The sequence below is a fragment of the Poecile atricapillus genome, chromosome 2, assembly GCF_030490865.1.
Source record: "Poecile atricapillus isolate bPoeAtr1 chromosome 2, bPoeAtr1.hap1, whole genome shotgun sequence".
NCBI lineage: Eukaryota > Metazoa > Chordata > Aves > Passeriformes > Paridae > Poecile > Poecile atricapillus.
In genome coordinates, this window is record NC_081250.1 from 16836193 (window position 1) to 16857835 (window position 21643).

The 21643-nt window shown below is 40.3% G+C and overlaps 1 protein-coding gene across 3 annotated transcripts in view; it reads right to left on the minus strand.

Moving 5' to 3' along the window:
• Nucleotides 1-4190: 4190 nt before the first annotated feature.
• The window catches only part of GAD2 (glutamate decarboxylase 2), a 41723-nt gene continuing 24270 nt past the window's right edge, over nucleotides 4191-21643 (minus strand). For all 3 annotated transcript variants that reach the window (XM_058833302.1, XM_058833303.1, XM_058833304.1), the window contains 8 exons: nucleotides 19268-19322; nucleotides 17725-17841; nucleotides 16548-16612; nucleotides 12701-12779; nucleotides 10869-11018; nucleotides 9064-9171; nucleotides 7385-7474; nucleotides 4191-6799 (listed from right to left, as the gene is read on the minus strand). In XM_058833302.1, coding sequence (XP_058689285.1) covers nucleotides 6626-6799; nucleotides 7385-7474; nucleotides 9064-9171; nucleotides 10869-11018; nucleotides 12701-12779; nucleotides 16548-16612; nucleotides 17725-17841; nucleotides 19268-19322 — 838 coding nt within the window. In that variant the 3' untranslated portion in view covers nucleotides 4191-6625. The remainder of the gene's footprint in view (nucleotides 6800-7384; nucleotides 7475-9063; nucleotides 9172-10868; nucleotides 11019-12700; nucleotides 12780-16547; nucleotides 16613-17724; nucleotides 17842-19267; nucleotides 19323-21643) is intronic.

Sequence of the window (21643 nt, forward strand, 5' to 3'; positions counted from 1 at the left end):
TGGCTCGTTCTAAAAACAAGCCTGGGAGCAAGTGAGGCTGCCTACAATGTGAGCAAAGAGGATGCTTTCTGTGCAGGAAATATGAAGGCTAGTGATCAATAGCTGCAATTTATTTAAGAGTTACTGCCATTAAATTGCTTTCAAGCACTGTAATACATCAGTAATTTCAGCTGTGTTACAACTGAGGCATCTATAATCAGCTCCAATCACTGGAAGGCTTTTTGAGTTTGATTATTTTTATCCCTTCTTTCATAATGACTATAGCTAAACTAGCAGAAGAAAAGAAAGTGATTGCAAATTGTCATCTGTGGAAGACAAAGTCTGTCACAGTGGCCAAAAAAGGCAGGCTGTTTCAGAACCAATGGCAAAGTGGTGAAATGATCCATGCATTCCTCTCGGGTGTCAGTGTCATGTCAACAATACATGATTTCCTTGTAGATCTTTCTGAGACACCAGCTCATAAAAACATGAAATAAGAAAAATGGCAAAGGGAGAAATGAACCAACACAAACTGAACCATGATATGCACAAACAAGGCCCTAAATGTGTGCCTGAACTGACAAGTTTGACCACTACCAAAAATTGTATGTATTTTGTGTATCACTTCAATATGATTATTTCTCTCAACTACTGACTTGTATGGAAATTTTAACAAATGTGAGATGTAATCTTTTTGGTTAAGCAAGGGAAACACTTCTGTAGTAGTCAGTATTGCAACTCAATTGTATTAAAGGTAAAAGGACAGAGTGAGATACAGGCACTTGCACTATATCATAACATTGCCATTTGTCATTTGCTGTTGGATATGAACTCCTGAGGCAGCTTATTGGGTCTATAGTCTTAAAACAGGAAACAATTTTTTTTTTAATCCAAAGTTATTACAGAAAATAACACAATGATAAGCTTCTAGTCTAAAAGCTTCTAGTCTAAAAATTTATTTTAAGGCATCTATTCAGAGCTGCCATGAATCTCATTGAGTAGTAGGATCTTACTTATGGCGCTCTGCATTTTATTAATGCTCTGCTCATTTGCATCACTATTAATACAGTTTAATTTTCAATCTCACAAATTTAATATAGATAGACTTATCTGGAGTAGCAGCCCAAACTGTTGGTGCAAAAGCCAAAAACCATAGGATAAAGGATGTGGATTGATAACTCATTTCTATGTGTTCTGATCCCAGAAGGGACATAGGTGCCTGCTACAGAAGGAAGGTGCACAGTCCCACCTGCCCCAGGAATCCTCTCCGCAGTTGTCCTTGTGTCTCTGAGCTTTCTGCAGCCAGGAGGGTTTATCATGCTGGTGAAATATGCTGGTGGAAGTCATGCATCTGGGAACTGGTGAAAAGAAACTACCTACTTCTGAAAGTCAGCTTCACTGAAAGAGGAATCCAGACAGAGAATTGCCTAAAAGCTTCATAAAAGCTTCATATTTTATTTCCAGCATCTCTCTTGGTCAGATGGAAATACTGGTGAAAGAGAAAAAAATCATCATATGAGACAAACTCCTGAGAAAAGTTCTGTGCCCAAGTCCTTTCCATGCTTCTATTTTCAGTGCAGTACAAGCAGCAGTGGCTCATCTGAATGGTGAAATTAGCTGGAGCTGTTTGGCAGGGACTGCTGTGGAGTCACTTTCCATGGTGGGCATTGTCTCCCAGCAAAGGAGCACCTGGGGAGCTCTGCTGGGCAGTCCTGGTGTGTGCAGTCCCCAACCACATGGCCCCATCCCTCTTTACAGACTGCCTTTAAAGAGCTGTGGGCTGCAGCTAACTCTTTTAACACAAACCATTTCCTTTTGGCTTCTCAGAGCAACAAAACATGTTTGCATTAAATCCCCAGCATCTCTTTTTCCAGAACCACTTTCATTACAGGCAGAGGAGGATGGGTAGGAAAATAGAAGTCCATCATGCAGGGAGTGTGTAAGTGGGAGAAAATGGAAATTTACCGATAAGGATTATATAAAATAATAACATTTTCCAGGGTAATGAGACAAATTAAGTACATCTACTCTTGTACTCCCTGTCCCACTTGTTAGCTTAATGTTTGTGCCTTTCTGTTGCTATATAATTAAAATCTGACATGGTTTTAATGTCCAGTGTAGGTCAGATGTCAGTAACACACTAGATCCTGTTACTTGTAATGCAGAATCTAGTGTTTTAGAGACAATTCCTTTCTATGGAAGGTGTGGAGTCCTTTAGAAATTCACATACTGCAGAGCAGTACATTGAACTTGCCCTTCCTGATCGTTGGTCACAGACCTATGGAAAATTATTCCAAGGAATTACAGGTCACAGGTTAAGAGTGAGTACTCTAGAGGACTGGGATTAAGCAATCTGGGTTAACATCATGGAAGTTAGATATTTGAATGCTTTTGGAATTCTCAGCATCAGGCATCAGCTGGAGTGAGAATGTGCACAGGGAGAGCTGTAGTAGAGTAGTGGGAGAATGGGAGGTTTCCATCTTTGCTTGACGTGTGACTTTTCTGGAGAAAACAGCCTTTGCTCTCTTCATGAAATGGGAATTTATGGAACAGGGTTTTATTCATCTTCATTTGCAATGCAAGAATTTCAGCAGCAAGGCTTTTATTCCATTACAAAAATAGGTAGATATTCCTTTTCTTCTAATCAGACACAATTTCTTGCTCCAAAGTACAGTGTAAAATCTATACACCTGCATCCTACAGTGCTGTAATGAACAGTGCCATGACCTGTAGGTGCTGTGTCTTTTCACTGAAAAGCAAAGTCAGGTCTGTAATTCTTCCAGCTGCAGCACTTTGCTTTCCCTTGATGGCTGAATTAGTCCCAGTAGTTAGGTTGGTCAAGTAGAAACATGATGGTTCAGACAGTGTAGGACTCAGACATTAGCACATTACAGACAGAGTTTTGTGGCTTTGTATGTGGCTTGCTCTCTATCTAGAATTTCTTCTTGGCAGTTAGCTTGGCTAAGTCAGATAAAAGATACACATTTTCTTGAGCTCTGTCTTGCTTTGTTCATTCCTTAGCCATGCTGACACATTAAACCTGCCTTCCTTGGAGATGTAGGCTGTTGGGTAGACAAGGGGTTCTCTCTGGGTACTGCCTGGAGACCATTTGCAGAATGAGCAGCTTCCACAAAGACCCAAAGTCATCAAGAGCCAATGACCACATCAGGCATGTCCTTTGGTGGTCTACCTTGTGTTATCAGATTAAAAACTCAGCTGGGCTGACAACTTCTTCAGCCTCTCATCTGCCCCTCAGCCACTCTCATATATACAGCACCCAGGCCAAGGATATGCAGAAGCTGCATGAGAGCCCACCTACACTGTTTTTTTTTCTGCATTAATACCCTGAAAACCATTAACTACTGGGTACTGAGGCAAGTCAGTCACTTCTACAAGCCCAAGCTTCCTCCACTCCTGTGAGGGGAGTGCTCAAAAAGGCTAAACCAGTGCTCCCCTTCCCAATGCCAAATAGAGAGCTTCACTGGCATAAGGACGGTAATTTATCCCCACAAGTTCTCCCTCTATCTCCTTAGAGATCTCCTAGCTGGGTTCTGTGCAGGTATTCAGCACAGGTGTTAATCTTAAATTCTGCTAGAGACTTAGAGAAATGATAGAAAAAAATCCTATTTCAGGCATGAACTCTCAGACTGCTGTGGCTTTAACAGTGTAGTTTTATTTCTCTGCTGGCTGGTATTGCACTGGGCAGCACTGCAGAGGGTGGAAGCAAAACACAGCAGATTGGTGGCAGATTTTGAAGGGTAGTGGCCTTGGGCCAGGAGAGACGAAAAGATTAAAATTGTAAGTTTTTGTATTGGTTGTTTTGTCTTTTTCACTTCATAGCCATTTTAAATTGTTGCTGTTGTATAGTCTGTGCTGTCCTGGCAAGTGCCCTGACTGCTTTCACTGCTGTCCTAACACTGATTTGGATCTATGGTTAATTCGGGGATAAGTACTTGTGAAATAAAAAGACAAAACAGAGCATAAAAAAACTGAGGCTGTCTGAGGAGAAAAAACAACTAAATCTGACTTGTAAAGGTAGGGTACAGGAATACCAGATGGCAGATTTACCCTTGTATGCTGCATATTGCCTCTAAGAAAGGTCTGGGAGTACTGTCTTAGAAAAGGCCTGGTGGTGGAGTTGGTATTTTTATGATACAGTAGTGAACGGAAAAAATCTTGTAATGAAAAAATCCAGCAGGAGACATAAAATGTTCCAATTAAACATTCTCTTTATTGGGGCCTTGCTCCAAAATGGCACAAGTGATAAACACTTAGAATGCTCATCAGTGCTGCTAATGAAAAGACCCAGAGTCACATGTTACACTTTTATTTGGATTTAGATCAACACCACAGATAAGATACTTTGGTCAAACACAAGAACAGATTGCTATGCCGCTCCTTCCTGGCTGCAATAAGTACAGTAATGTGTAAAAAAAAAATGCTGGTTCTCCTGGAACACCAAATGTGAATCTTGGATTGGCACATACATCTAATAAATATGCTGTTTGCACTTAGCACTTTAAAACGTAATTGCACATGCAAGATGTAACCAGGCTACTGATCACCTTCATCATTGTCCCTGTCCTATTTTTACTTTTTAAGTTCTTTGCTTGCCTTTTTCCCAGCAAGAAAAAAGAATACAATTTGCTGTTCTACTCAGTATTTCAGTGATTAATCTGCTGATTTTGACACGTTTAGCAGAGGTCACATTGAGACCTTCCTGATAGAATTGGTATCTCCTCTACAGCTTGGCTTGAAACACTAGCAGGTAGCAATGGAAATCCACTGAAGTGAGGTGTGGGGCGTGCCCAGAAGCTGACGAGGAGAGGTTAACACCAAGCAAAGATACAGTAGAGGGACAGGCGTGAATGCAGTTCTTACAATATCGAGTCAATACTACTACCACACAAATAATGACATCTCAATAATATATTGTACAAGCTTATACAGCAACACATGTTGATTTGCAACATTGTACAGTTTAAATCTAAAGTGCACAGCCTCAATCTGAGGTGACAAAACAGTACTATCAATATAATAAAGGCAACACAATTACAGACACTATTTATTTCCTTACTTCATGTCCTCATATTACATTGAATCAATACTCCATTAATCTATTTTAGATGAAATTAAACCCACATTGCACTTCATTTTTTGTCTTCAAGTATTTTAGAGACAGCAAAACCATATTGCTTTACAAACACAAGTTGGCCATTTAGGCAAAGTTAAAACCAAAACTTTAGTAGGGTTATAAGTAGACAGGTCTAAGCTGCAGAACTCTTACCAACACTTCCAGATGTTGGGGGGAGAAAGGATAACTTTAAGTTTCCATGCCAGAGACACCTCTAAAGCTAAGGAATGATGCAGCAAATAATTTCTGCAAGAGCTGTGCCCATGGTTTCTAAAAGGGTTGTGAGGCTCTGTAGGGGTTGTTCTTTGGCAGATGTAGCCATATCTTGACTTCACTGTAGACAAGGATGGAGTCCAGCACTGTGAAAATCCTTTTCAAAAACTTTGTACTTCAACTCCATTCCTGTCACTTGGATTACTAGTCACATTTAATTTAGGCCTTGTCTTGAAGACCTGTACATCTGTAAGAAGTCTTCACCTTCCTAATGGAGCTGTGAGGTTTTCAATGTAGTTTGGGACTGCTGAGAGCAGAAATAGTTAGAAGTAAGAAATTATTAATTAATATTACTCAGACATGGCCTTTCTTTTTTTAAAATAGGCTTTTAAAACACAGAACACAGAAACCATCCAAACACAACCTTATTTCAGTCTTGGTTAGCACTGTATATTGATTGTGCGTCTGCTCAGGCCACATGGGAAACATAACTAGGAATAATAGCATCTTATTGTTGTACTGTAATTGATCTTATTAAGTGGTTGTAAGAGCTGCAGTCCTCTTGAGGTTTTTCAGTAACCAAACCTGGAGATGTACAATCCATATGACATAGAGAAAAAATGTATCACGTGGGCTTGTCTTTTAAAATAATCAATAATAATTATTTGAGGCACCTCCATCAAAAGAAAAGGAATCCCAGTTGATTTTCAGCTTCTGTCCTTGCAGTTTTATAACCCATATAAAATAAAAATATATAGTTTACAAAATAGGATTTATTATATATATATATATATTTCCTTTTGTAAAACTATACTTATTTAAATACATTTGAAATGCTGCTATAGGTAAATTAGAAATTCTGTTCTAATACTACGAAAAAGGCAAAATCCTTTCACTTTTAAACATACAGCATGTATATTCTGCATCTCACCACCCCTTCCCACTTCCCCCAATCTGATTTTGTCGTAATTTTGGGCAACTTTGGCATCATTCAGTCTGATTGCTTTTAATTTAAAGTAATTACTGAGTTAAAATTTGGGGTAAAATTTTAAGTATCTTCTGGTCTTCCTTATTTGTTTCAATAAAGCTTTTTTGTGCAGCTAATTATTAAGGAGGCATTCTAAAACTCAGCAAAGGACTTTTAAGGAGCCATGTTTCTTGATTTTAAACTGTACTCTATTCCAACGCCACAATATAGAAATAGATTTACTTTGGAACAAACTACAAATACATTCGCACAGTTTGTGACAACTTAATTGTCTACTTAGAGGTCCAGGAACAGACTTTCACACCCAGTTATTATAAATCTTGTCCCAGGCGCTCTATTTCATCAATCAGGAAATCAATGTCTTGGTGAGTGGCTGCAGGGTTGGAGATGACCATCCGGAAGAAGTTCACTTTGTCTCCCAGGGGCTGATAGCTCACCATGGTTGTGCCATACTCCATCATCCTGGCTTTTATCACTGGTGCCACCTGCAGAGCAACAAAAAGTAGGGGATGATGATAATGAGTATTATTATTGTCATTATTATCATTATTTTCATTACTATCATCACCCTCATTATTATTAAAACAGACTATACTTCCTTTTTTTATAGCGGATGGAGAGCTACAAGCAGCTGAAATGAAATTACATCCAATATTAGTAAAAACATTAACCTCCAGTAAGGAATAAATGTCACATTGAAAAGGCATTCAATTTATCCCCTTTCTCTGTCCTGCTCTTTAAATGACTGTGGAAATTTCCCTCTGCTAGTTCCTCAATATTGCTGACAGGGACACAGTAGCTGTGCTGTAGTCTTGTTGAGCTTTTGCTGCCCTTGCTGGGCTTGGTGACTCTGGTCCATAGTGGCTTCAGTACATAAACACAGAGCAAATACGTGCTCTGGAGATCAGGCAAAGCCAGGGAATACCACACCTGGTGACCAGAGCAAGGTGGTGCCACACTGACTTGCAGTAAAATGACCATGGAAGTATCCTTTGCCAGAACCTCACCCTTCTCTGTGCCCTGGGAGATCATTCTGGGGATTGCCTGCCTGCAAAGGTTTCATTGCTCACCTTCATCAGGCGGCTCGTTCTCTCTTCGCTGTCCTCTATTCCACGCAAGCTGGGAGGTATGTACCAGAAGCAGACATTTGTGTGCTGAGGCTAAGCACAGAATAATAATAGTTTATGTTGTAAGAAATGCTCATAATATCTCAATTACAATTAAGTTCATGCCTTCCCTCCCTCTCATACATCATCTTGTGACAGCAGTCAATGGTTTTCATTATTGTGGTCCACTGAGAGTCATCATCGTTATTAATGCAGAAAAGATAATTTTAAGCGATTTATTCCCAGGGTGTCAGATGCAGAAACACATCATCCAGCTGGGCAAATGCATTTATGCCTTTCTGAAACGCATCTGGATTTTGCACCTCCTGTCCCCTCCAGGGGCTTGAAGGGATCGTGTGGCTAAGGCAAGAGTCTATTACAGATAATTTAGAGGTAAGGACTGTGTCATTTACTTTTATTACATGACAGAATAATATAAAATCTGATTCTGTAAACAGGAGCCACAGGTGGTGCATAAGACAGTCTAAGATTTTCTTATATTTAATGAAATTTATTACTTCTCAGTTTGATTCTGCTAGCTGCTATATTAATATGCATGCACCACAGCATCTTAGCTCATTTAACATCTATGGGAGCACTAAGCAGAAAGGCATAAAGTAAGACCTAGCTGACATGTTGTGCATTTTTCCAATCTCCCAACAACTGCCTGACTTGCTATGTTCTTTGCTGGATGCTAAATGTGTGTTACAGCAACTCCTCCTGCTGCCAGTTCCTTCACTCATCATCAGACCCAGTGGACCAAATTCAGTGATGACATGGGAGGTGGAGGAAATAAATTCCATAGTGGTATGTGGATATGAGCCTGTAATCTCTGAAGAAACATAGGGATGTTCATCCTTGTTCTCTTTTACAGACAGAACAACAGCTAACTTTGTAACAGAGGTTTCTACCAGGCCTGTCCCCAGTCCTCACAGCTGGAGAGGCTGCCCCACAGCAATGGCTGAGCACAGCAGAGGTACAGCCACCCAAACCAGGCTGCACTGCCTTGCCCTGGCCATTGTGCTCCTGCCAAGCTCCTGGTATCCAGGAATCCCATCTCAGCTGGAGTCTCTCCACATAACATGCCTAGTGGTATCTAGACCCCGGACAGAGGTGCTACCTCTGACCCATGAGCCAGCTGGGCTCCCAAGCAACACCAGCCCCTGCCCTGCTGACTGCACCCCATCACAGCAGGGACCTCAGTGCAGATGGTCCCTTAAGGTCACCTTGACTGCCACCTAAGAATGCTGATAAAACAGCTCTGTACAACTGTCCTGTCCTTTCAGTGTCTGGGGTACCATACCCGCACTCCTAACAGACCCTGCTATTTGGAAACTGCAACTTGTTTTTATAACTCAAGAGCCTGGTTTTCATTGTGCCTCGGTGTGTTGTGTTAGGCTGAGAGCCTGGTGTTTTGTTTCAGCAGGGTTAAACTGAGCAAACTGAACACTTATGCACAGCTGCCTCACCTCCATTGTTCCTGCATTCCATGAGGTAGAGAGGAACTGGCACAACAAGAGGTTTTGTTACAAGGATCCCTACTTTCTGTCTCATGCTGTTTGATTTGACCTGATGGTAGCATCCCAATTGGTAATGAACCAGACACTGTTGACCAACTAAGAAAAATATATAGCACTACATACCTTTCCATCAAATACCATTTCATACCCTTCTCTGTTCTTTATTTTATTGTATAGGTATTCAGCAAGTTCCAAGCACTTATCAATTTGTGCTTCAAATCCTGTGGTTCCCTTTACAAAGAGATGAAGAAAAGCAGTTATGTAAATACCTGCTCTGTGAATTAAAAGGGAAAAAGGACCATGCAATACTTGCCAATACATTAGCACAAGTCACCTCTCAAAAGTCTCAGTGAGATCAGTTAAGGATCTGATTCTGTGTGTTGAAGGGCAGTCCGATAAGCAGAGCTCATTTGTCTCTAGCTCTTGCCACTGACATCCCTATAGCCAACTCTGCAAAATAAGCATCAGGTACTTGCTCGGTTCTCAGGAATATTTTGCTGAGAACATGAAAAGCATCTCAAAGGGTGCCTTTGGTAGATTTTGCAGAGAGGCTGAGGATGGTTTTGGATGGCACAGTGTGGGGTCTTCAGGAGGTGTTGAGTTCCACACACAGGGAGTCTCCCACTATTTTCAGGATAGGGGATTTTAATTTACTGGGGAATTTCCAAGAATATTTTTTTCTTTTTTAGTTAGGCACAGAATGGGTAGACACACTTTTAGAGCCCAGGCTTATGCATGTGAAAATGCACACTTTGTTCAGATACTACCTCTGTAGTATTCTCTTTTCTAACAGATACCATACAAACGCAGAAGCTGTGTTTTTAAGGGCTGCAGAAAAGCCCACTTTTTCATCTCTGGCAGAAGTCATAATCCTCTCTGTGACATGATAATTTTTTCTGCAATCACCAACTGTGATGCCTCAGACAAAGGATGCAGCTTCAAGAGGCAGGAAAGGGAATAAACAGCTGGAATAAAATCTTTAAGAAACACACATCCTATTTTGTAATGTTAATATTACAAGCAGAGTGTGAGAAGAGAAAAAGCAGTACAAGGCATATTGAAAAAATGGGCTTTAGCAGAAATGTCTCTGAGTAATGGATGCATGTCCCTGCTAAATCTGTTCTGGCAGTGCAGAACTGACTTAAAAGTCCATGTCATTATCCCTCTGTGTAGAGATTTCAAAACAGAGTAGAGGTAGCCCTGGGAGAAAGGCTTGGAGTAAAAGAGACATGTGGCTAAAATTGCCTGCTCTGCAGAGCCCAGTTAGCACAACAGCTATTGCATCCTCCTTTGCAGACTCCCACACCTCCTCCGAGGTTTAATGAAGCACATGAGAATCTTTAGGCTTTCTGGAAATGAAAACAGTGATGTCATCTCCTGTGAACCAACCTTCGGCAACCTGATATAATAGATTCAATAAATACATGCAAGAACTTATTTAGCAATATAGATAAAGTTATCATTAGAGCTGGTGTTTACAGAATTCCCAGTGAAGAGTTTTTGATGAGTTTTCCTCTACTCCTTCTAAAGATTACTTCATATCTACTGCATGCAATGAAACTAGGTATTCGTCTTGATTTGCCACATATAATTTCTGAATATAATTAAAACATTTGTTTATTTCCAGAAATCTTTGTAACAACATTCCTAGGTATATGATTTATTCTGTTAGCCTCCTACAGTTACACAAGGCAAATGCTATGCAAAGCCATACAGTTCAAGTTTCAAAATCATGTGTGCTGCTTTGAAGCTCTGTCGTTAAAAGTATAAAACCCCCAGAAAATAATAATGTTCTTTCTTTCATGTTATATATGTGGAATTCAGGTCAGGTATTTTCTAAAATTGTGATTACAGAAAAAAACCAAACCCTCAAGTGTATCTGGTGTGCATTATTTTAATACAAACAAATGTGCAGCAGGCAGTCCTACCTTTGCCCTCCACATCAGCCATAGCTTGAAGACATCAACATGCCGTCCACACTGCAAAGCCTTGTCTCCCGTGTCGTAAGACAGGTCGTAGTGCTTGTCTTGTTGAAAGAGGTAGGAAGCATGCATTTGATTGCAACTCTGCATCAATCCCTTATGGACACAAAGACACAAGCACAGGGATGTTGGCACAGATTTGACTACTGCTCTTAGGGTTGCTTTGGGTGAAAAATTACAAACATCCAAAATCAGTCGAATATATGTCTAAGTGCAAAAGGAAGATCAAAAGCACAAAACTAGACTTAGATGCTCAATGGACTAATCCCTATCAGTGCCCAAGATGCCTTGGTACCTGATCCAGCAATGTATAATCCACTCCGACATCCAAATAATTTTTTAAAAAAGCTGTACATTGTGCTTCCTAGCATTCTTAAGCTTAATTTCGTTTCTGGATCTTGCCTTTTATTCTTTGTTCTGGTTCCTTTTCCTCCTTTCCTCTGAAGGCTTCTTTTCTGAGTCACACCAAGACAACTGGTGACTAATCCAAAGAGTATCACAGCACTTTTCAATTGCTTTGGTCTCTAAAATTCTTATTTTTATTGTTTTCTTTCTTTGTAGGAACAGTTCTTTTCTTCAAAGCCCTCAGCCGTAGATTGGATGCTTAAGCTGTATAGAAAGCTTTGAACAGGCAGAAGAGCATATGGCCTTTAAAAACCCAGCTAGAGTTATTTCTGGGCTGCAACATACCGTTCTAAGAGGTAACTTTGTGGGAGGGACAGAAGCCAACAAGGTGACGAAACCTGGCCTCATGAAAGCATGAGGTTTCCTTTTTAGCTTTTTAAGTATAATGCAGAGAGACACATTCTGGCTCTAGTTAAGATCTCAAACAAGTTTATGGTATACCTTAGGGCTGTTGCCTAAAATGGCAATTTCCAGTCCAAGAAGAATCATAACATGACTGTTTATCATCAAATCTAATCTTTATGTGTAACTCAAAACTGAGATAGCAAAATGAAAGGGGGGGAAAAAGAATTGACTTTCTCCTAATCTGAACCATCTGTTCTCACTAGAAGTCAAGGATGGTACTGACTTCAGCCAGGCAGGCTTTGTCTTGGGGAACTGACCCAGAGGGCAAATAAAAGCCAGTTTCTCTCTTCCTAAATGCAATCACTTTGTATACAATCTGTTGTACAGCTGTTAGCAAAACAGCAACCAGCTTTTTGATAGCTGGTCTATTAAGTGGTGGCTGTACGGCAGCTGTCCCAGTAAGTGACGGTTATGTGAAAATTACAGGCTTGAAGGGTAATTCAAATTCTAGCACTAAATGAAATGTCTACTTTTTATTTCAAGAGCATTTACTGTTCCATTTTTACTTCCATGTGCCCCCAAGTGGATATATAGATCAAAGCTGGGTAGGAATATCATGAAAGTCTAGAAAGTGTAATGATGCCTCGATTCTGGACCAAATGTTGTGCTGCATGAAAACCATGACTTTCACCCCAGGAGGACCAGAGTTTGCCTGCAGTTACATCTTACGCTACACAGCAACTAGTGGGGTTACACAGTTATGCAGCCACAACTTAACTATGGACACTTAGAATGGAAAGTCACAAAATTCTACAGATATTGCCATTGATTGCCTCATTTTTGCTAGACATCTGCTTTAATTCCTTTTGCAGTCATGGCTGAAGCACAAAAATAGAGGTCTTTTCTCAGTTCCTGCTATAATCCTCATCACCTTAGCAAATATCACCTACAGCACAGTTATGAAGAAAATATACAGGATTTTCAGAAGTGCCAGAAAGAAGCAGAGAAGCACGTATATTGTGACATACCTCTTCTCTTACTAGCAGGGCTGAACACTGTAGTGGGACGCCCATCATCTTGTGAGGGTTCCAGGTTACTGAGTTAGCTCTGGAACAGAAAACCACATGAAACTCAGACATTGTACTGTGTGATGAAACCCCAGAAGCATTTAGAAATTATTAGAATACTAAACATGTAGCAATATTCACTTTTTTCTTTTTCTGAGCAAGCAAAGCTGAAAATTATCATGGCTGATATTAGGAAAGCAATGCCTTCACAGGGGACCTAATCCAGTCCAGTTGGCTTTTGGATGACAATCCTGGCAATTTACCACAGGGTAATTGCTCTATCCACTAAATTTAATCAGTATTAAACTTTCTGGGGAGTCATCTATACTTACATAGGGCAAACTTCCTAAAAGAACAAACTTGACTGATGAACTTTCTAAAACTGCACAGTCAATTAAAGATGCAGATAGGAAGCTGGCAACCTAGCAGATCTCCCTCCCTCTGATTCCAGTTTCAGCAAGATTTTAATAATTAGCTCACATAGGCATTTAAAATAGTTCCTTGAAATACTTTTGGGTATCACTAGGTCTCTGAGTAACCTGGAAAACACAGCCCAAAGTAATGTTTCTTGTTGCTCTGATGATAGCAAATGTTCATAGCTCCTTAATTTTTGCTTGGTTACAGCAATTCACACAACTACAGTAATAAGCATGGAAATGACCCATCTTGCCAGAAAAGAGTCTGATCGTGCCTCCCTCCAGGACACATGTGCTGGAAAAATTGCTGTCAACCTAGGTTTTGGGAACAAACAGAGAGCTGACACAACATGGTCTAGAGAGGAGGCATTTGGGACCGCAGTAAGGGCTGAATGGAAGATTATCCGGTTGTTTATTATTTCCATTTTGTGTTATATTTGACTGGCTATTTTATAATTACTATTGTTACATATGATGAATTAGTTATAAATGTATATATTTGCATCCTATCTGGCTAGCTGTCAAGGACACATTATGCACACGATTTCAACTAGTGCAGTGATTTGTATTTTGATGGTATAAGTCAGTCAGCTGAGGCATGTGAAAACTTGAAGGACCCAGGACACACTTGCAGGTAACACTGATATCACCAGAGGTGAGAATGTTAGAATCTAGCAGTGTTTTCCTTTCTGAGACTTGGAGACAGTGCTACAGGTTTATGCACCTCCGGCCAAATGGCTTCCACTCTTTCAAAGCAAGCAACTTCAAAATTCACATGGACATCAGGCAGTACTTCTGTGCTTTCTTCTTTGCTATTTAAATGGTACTGTGCAAGTGCCTGATGCAAAATCTGTAGGGAACAGTCTTCCACAGGCAACATCTGGCCACTTGGCTTGGCTTTTTGAGTATCTGGCAGCTTTTAATCAGCTCAGTCAGTCATCTGATTACAACACCAAAGCTAATGGTTCTGAACATCCACTCAGGTCTATGAACTTCCCTTGATATGATACTTCTAAATTTTTTTTGTGCCTATGCAAAATCAGACAGAAATTCTTTAAGAGACCTCTAAAAAACAATAGTGGTATGCATTTTCTCAAGTAAAAAGGTTACTTATTGATGTGAATTATCTGTCTGAAACATTTAATTTGTCCTACAGTCACCTTTTTACCTAATTAGATACCAATTTCACACAGAAAAATAATGAATTATGTAAAATAAAAATCCATACTTTTTCATTTTTTATCATTAATTTTCAACTTCTGTCATTAGTATATGTTTGAAGAAATTGCTGACCAAGACAAACAGTGAGATAAAAAAATCTCTAAGAATTCACAGATGTTTTTTAAAAGCATCTCATATTTGCCCAAATAACTGAGCACCAAGGACCTATGTGATTTTTTGGCTATGGGTCAAAGATAGAAAAAAGAGAAATGTTTTTCCTTTACAGATTTCAAATGGATGACAGGAGAGATTCATGAGTGGCAGAATTTGGTCCTAAGCCAGCATTAAATACAGACTCATGCAATCACTGACCAGCCACAGCCCCTGGAAGGATGCCCAGAGCCTCTAAGGAGCACTCACTCACTGCACACATGCTTTTCTCATGCAGCTGTCACCCCCTGCCTGAGCCTCTGGACGGGGACACCAGGCTGGAACTCCTGATGTTGGCCAGACCTATCTGCTCCACACACTGGGGCTTGTGTTTCCTTCAGAGTGCCTTCCAGCACCTTGGAATCTGCCATGGGAAGACTGGAGGGCATGGTAAGGACAGTCCTGCAACTCGTCCTCCTGTGACAGGAATATTTCTGCTGGACTGACTGTTACCAGAAGGATGTGAGTACTCAGAACAGTGTGCTGCAGTAAATGTTCCCTCTCCTATCAAACAAGAGTAACAGCTTCAGTTTGCTTCTACCCAGACCTGTGATGACTCCGTTATCTACCATGAAACAGAAGGTCCATGAAAGATCTGCTCTAAAAGTTCCCACACTTGAGATCTGGACAAACTGAAACAAGCCACTGTGTCCAGAAAGCAGAGGAACAGCATTCAAAGTAACAGATTTCCTTAATTCACTTCCTAACATACTGAGATGGTGCTTATCAAAACACTTAATAAAATCCAGTGGAGTTCTGGATCTAAAGCATGTTATGCAGAAAATGCTCCAAAGCAAATTTAACCTGAACTTCTCATTCCAGCACAATTTGGACAGTCATTTGGGAGCCAAATCCTTTGTTTCACACTCTGCCCTCACAGGCAACGATGTACATTTTTACTTGCTGGATATTTGGATATATATCCTTTTAATGCATGATATGTAAGTCTGGAGTGCTGTAGGCAGTCTTAAATGAAATTCATAGAATCACTGGCTGCTTTCCAAATTTTGCATGAGAGATGTATGAGAAAAGAACTGAATCATCAAGGTATCCTCCTAATCTCCAGGATCAGGATGAGGAAGTTTGTAATTTTAATTGGCAAGGAACAGCAACTTGATTTAGTGATAAAGAAGGAGGAAGGGAGTAATGATTTACTCTCAAACATGAGCTTTAGTAAGCACAGAAATGCAAGTGACTCCATCTATCCCAGCATACTCCCTCTGGAAAGGGGACTAAATGGGTTACTGGGAAGAACACAAAACAGGGCAAGAACCCATGAACTTTCTCTAAATACCCTCTAAGCTTCCACTCATTTGTGGCTCACAGAAATCCTGAATGTTTTTTGTCTTTCCTTGAATGTAGTTAAACCTCAACATCCTATAGAAAGGATTTCCAGGGCTTAACTAAAACTTACTTTCTGAGTAAGCAGCAATTTTTAAGTTTAAGATCAGTCCTTCCAGCCTGGACTAGCATCACGTATGTTCACCTCCATTATCTGCAAAGTTTAGGAGCTCATGACTACAACTGTGTATATGTCCAGGCACAGATTTACTGAAGACATCAACAACAAAGTGTGGAGAGGGTTAGTCTCTCCAGCAGAGACAGAGCAGGACATCTGTCCTAACTGCAGGTGCACCCATGTTTTATACTTAAAGTTTCATACTTCAGTGTACAAGACCTACAAGATTCACTTCCTAGAGAAATTAAATTGCTAATTCATGTTTGATGCTGAATTAGAAGATGCTGCAGAAACTGCTCTGGACCTGTATATGTAGGCTGTGAGAACAGAGAAACAAGCATGGAATATCTGCTGTTTGTACTTCAAAACAAATTGCCACACTACTGTAACACAAAGGCACTCTGCAATGCTGCTTCAACCGGAAGGGCAGTTTATATGATTTCTCCCAGCTGTATCTCAGAGATAACATTGATCCTTAATTTTTACAGGCATTGCTGTGGTAATCACTCATATGTTAAAATGCATTTAATAAATGTCTTTTATTGATACTAAAAAATCATACCTTTCAATGCCATTTAACTTCCATTTATGTTTCCTCGACATCAGGAGCCCACCACCCCATGCTCCCTGGAAGGCAAGACACATTATCTTAATGAGAGCTCTGCTTTCCTCTGTGATGACATCTGTGCGTTCCCATCAGTTTGGGGCACTTTTTATACCGCTGATGTGACACATTCCAAAATGATCAGGCAGATGAGGCCTGAGGCATGAGCTGTGCTAACAATTTTCTTCCAGTAGTCTGGAAGCAGTGGTTAATAGCCCCTAATCCAGGCACTCACCCTTATCATCTGCAAACCCCTCACTTGTCCCTCTGACACCGGCACATCGCACATTGGGCTGCCCCCCCGCTGTAATTAATGACTTGCAGATCTGCTCCCGGGTCAGCTGCCTTTTCTCTTGGAGTCACTACATTATAATAACAAACCAGACTGGGATCTCAGCTGCTTTGGGGGATTTCCACCATATTTTGGACCTACTACTGCTCGTCCTCTACTCATTTGTCTTCCTCATAGAGATCTGGGACAAGCAGGCATTTCATGCAACTGAGAAGTATTTAAGGTAAATACAAATTCTTCCTTTGAATGGACTGATTTTGGCTGACACAGTAATACAAAATCAAGACTCCCAAACCTATGGGAAGTCAATTACCAAGCCTTTTTGGAGAAAGGATTTGCAAAAATGACACAGAAGATATTCTAGGGCTGAAAGATGATCCTTCAGAAAGATTTCTTGGCAAGAGCCTGGATAAAGCTAAGTAGCCAATCTGATAAATTTCCCTAGCACTTGCATTAACCTGATCAGCAATTTGCAGTACTTTATTCCAGAAAATGTATCCTTTTCCTTATGTATTTATTTTGCAGCTGCTGCTGAAGCTGAGCCAGTGCTCAATACACTTCTTACGTGTTTCTTTATTAATGGCATTTAAAGATAAAGCTGAAAGCCAAAAGCACTCAAACTAGGTCATCTTAAGTGTCCCAGTTGCTACAAGTACAACTACAGTCACGGTTCCTAAAATATCACCCTGACCTGAGCCTCTCAGAGTGGGAAGTCAGTGCTTGGAAGCTAGACTTAATTACAGGCACTAAATACAATGGGTTTTGTAGAAGATGACACTCTCCAAAATGAAAAAATTAATGTTAATACACCTTGTAATCCAGCCCTCCACGTATGATACTTACATCCACATGCATCCAGATTTTGTACTTCTTGCAGATGTCCGCAATAGCTATGAGAGGATCAAACGCCCCATACACTGTTGTCCCAGCTGTGGCACTCACCAGAAAAGGAACAAATCCCTGCAAGAAAGCAGAGAGATGTTATGCATGCTCAGAGTGCTGCAGCCCCCTCATCCCACAGCAGCCCCAGCTCTCCTTGTGCTGCCCCCACAGTGACCCCAGCAAGTGTTCCCCTTGCTATCTTATGCCGGTTTTCTCCACGTTTAGATGCCAGCGATATTATAGTTTCTACCTTAAGGTGGCAGCAAACTTCCAAACCAGTATCCTCCATTTATTAGGGTGCATGAGACAGGTAAGGGTTCAACAGAACAATTCTGCTTCACACCACCTGCTTGAAACAAAAAACGTCTGCACTGCAGGATGTCACATAAACAAACCTGAACCAGGCACCACGGTGAGAGAAGCATTTCTGGTGGACTGTGCCCTGGGCTACACTGAAATTATCCCAGTGAGTGTCTGGTAACGTGGTGCCCCAGTTTTGTCAGTGGGAACATCGTGTCTGAGGGTGTCTCCTGGGGCAGTGTGGGGCTCACCACCAGCCCCATCCCTCACGCAGAGCAGGGAGACAGCCCTTCAAAGGTAGAAGCAGCAGCCTCCACAGAGCCCAGGGACTATTTCTTGGATTCCCTCAGCTAAATGCCGTGCCTCACAGCAGAGCACTCAGCAGCCATCACTTCTGCACTATGACATCTGGGGTCTGCTAGAATTTATACCAGTATTTAATTTTAATTTCATTTTTAGTTACATTGAGTTCATAAGGAGTACTTAGAGGTCAAGAGTGGCTACTTTTTTTTTTGCAGAACTGGGGTTCAAACCATCAAGAAAGTCCAAACTTTCTTCTGCAACATTCAGTAGTTTTGTGTGTCACTCTACTGTCATTTTGCCTTATTTTTTTATCTACTGTATTGCTTTTCTTGGAAAAAATGTGCTTTCAATGAAGATTTGTGTTATTAATCAGGTTTTGTTGCAGTGTGTCTAGTAAACATAAATGCTGAAAGCACAGGGCTGTGTTCATTGCATACTTTAATCTGATGCTTTAATTCTAGCATCTCTTAGTGAACAAATATAATAGCATGTGCACTTTTAGAGATATGTGGATTTTAGTTTACCTTCCATTGATTTGGTGAGTCTATGAAAAGTATTTTCAATGCATTAGAATTAAACAAATTCTCCAAAATTATTACTCTGATTTTGACAATATTTAGCTGAGAAGCTGCATCATACATAGCCTGATAATATAAAAGAGGAGGATGTTATGCAAAACATCATATAAAAAGAAAGCCAAATAACTCATGGATTATAAAGTAGCTCTAAACATATTTTTCTCAGCAATTCTTGCCTCATTAATTGGCAGGCTACATTTCTAAGAAATAAATCAAAACTTAATGGGCAAGCCTGTGTTGTTTTACCAGGGAAAACAAACAACTGGCTTTACCATTCTTTGGGTTTCTGTCTTCTTTGGAAGCAAGAAAGCTGGTAAACTTACTTTCTGTTTGGCTTCAACAATTCTTCTTTCAAGGTCTGATGGGATCATTTTCCCTCTGGAGCAAGAGAGAGTTATATCAGTAATTTGATCTTGAAATCAACTTTTGCTGTTACTTCTTCACTTAATAGGATACCCAAAGGAGCAAAACAACTTTTTTGCCCAAGAGTTATGCTGCACTGAAGGGCATGGAAAGACTCTGTCCATTAGTCTGAGCTGTCAATATATTTGCATCAACATGGTGATGGTAACTGAAGAAGTATGTTGTGGCCACCCCATTAAAGACTGATGCTGCTCCTTGGAGCATCTTGGTCCTGTCTGAAGTTACAGTCCTGGGAATAAGCTTCAGTCTCCCAGGGAGAGGCTCAGCCCAGCATCCCAAGAAATTCACCAGGTTCCAAATCCCATGGTTATCTCTCGGCAGGCACAGAAAACGCCAGCTGAGCTGCATGGCCTTGAGTGGTGCAACTCAGCTGTGCTGTCAGCAGCTGTCTCTGTGTTCCCTTCCCAGGGATGAACTCGTTTCAGGGTGACTTTTCCACAGTTTAGTGAATTACACGTTTGCATTTGCTGGAAACAGGGTGTGAGAAGCTGCCTGTCTAAACTCACTAAATGCACTGTCAGGCTCTTTGCATTGATGGTACTTGCAACACCTCCACTATGAACCATCTACTTCAGGCTCAGATTCAGTTTTGTATGGCTTGAAGGCTAATTTAGGAAATCCTATAAAGTATTTAGGTGCAAGATAAAACAGAGCTGATACTGAATATTAAGGCTATGGTTTTCTTTCCTTTAGACACAATCAAGTCTATAAAAGAAGAGGTACTATGAATACCAGCACTACAAACATGATAGATTCCCATGTTACAGAAATAAAGTCTTCACTGGCTTTGAATATTGGACATTTACCTTGATATAAATTTCTAAAGACTTTTTCAGATTTTTTTTCCACTAGGCCCTCATATCCCACTGTTATAAAAAAAACAACTTTAATTAAAGCTCAAAATGAAGTTACATGGAAACTAATAAACCCACTAGTTTTAGTTTCATTTTGCATAGAAACACTTGAACTGTTTTCATGACATTTGGATGCATGTCCTTTTTAAAAATTATTAATTTATTGTAATAAGATGCTATTGGTTTTTTAAGTTTTCATCCTCACATAGCTTACAATAACACGGTATTTATTTTAGTAGAAACAGGTTTGTTTCTGAAACTGCTGAATTTTTTTGCAAAATCTCTCCTGCATATTCAAAGCACTAAAATACTGAAAGAATAACTAAAAATAAAAAGCTCTAAAAATCTAAAAATTAACCCTGATTTTTCTTGCAGAAGTACAAAGAAGGTCTAGAGAGTATTCAGCTTCTTGTGAGCTCCTCCCAGAGACATGTACATGTTCAGAGAAAAGCAGTAGTAGTCTTATCCTCAAAAACTGTTCCTGGGATCATTAGAGGAATAAAGAAAATAAAACCATGTCAAAAGAGGGCAATGAGTACCTCCTCAAAACATAATTTAGATGCTGATTTTTAATAGTTTCTGATTTAGTGAGCTTGTGCATAGAAACATACACAGAACTGGGCAGATGCTTTCACTGGCCGAATTGTTTTACCAAAGCAAGTGATTATCCAGCCCCAGTCACATCAAGTAGATGCAGGAATTCATGGCCAGGAGAGTGCAATACCCAAGCAATGTCAAGGTTTACCAGCTAAACAAGGCAAACTAGGCAGGTGTGGGTCAGAATGGGAAAGAGCCACCAGGAACTATGCTTGGTCATATTGAAAACTTCAAAGAGATATCAACGTGCTCCTTCACCCTTCCACAGGCCCACATCTTCACAGAGGGTCTTCTCAACCACATCAGCCCACATCCTGAGTAAACAATCTGCTCTGTCCCTGCTCTGTCTGCTATGTCCCCATGGTGTCTGTGAGACACACAGGAATCCTGCTGTTTACTTCAGTGTGGGCAGGCCAGCCATTGTGGTCTTCACAGAAAACCATCATGCTGAACTTGCAGAAGAAGAAAAGGAAGACACGGCTTCATTGATCCACATCCATCTCTAGTGAATAGAAACAACCGGGCATTTGTTTTGATATTTGTTGGTTGTTCTGACGTCATTAAATCCTCTTCAAAGTGTGTTCAGTCTTTTGTTAATAAAGAGATAATAGGTTCATAAGTCAATACACAGGCACTGTGATTAGCACTGTAAATTGCTTACTTGATGCTTGTTTTTTAATGCGGGAGCAGAGTATTTTGATAGCCGCAAAACCTTCCATTTCTGTTAGAGACATAATTAATTCAATACCTTGTAACAATGAGGGACTCAAATAGCATTTGCTATTGGAAAGACTCTCAATAGAAGCAATAAGAATTTTTCTAGTA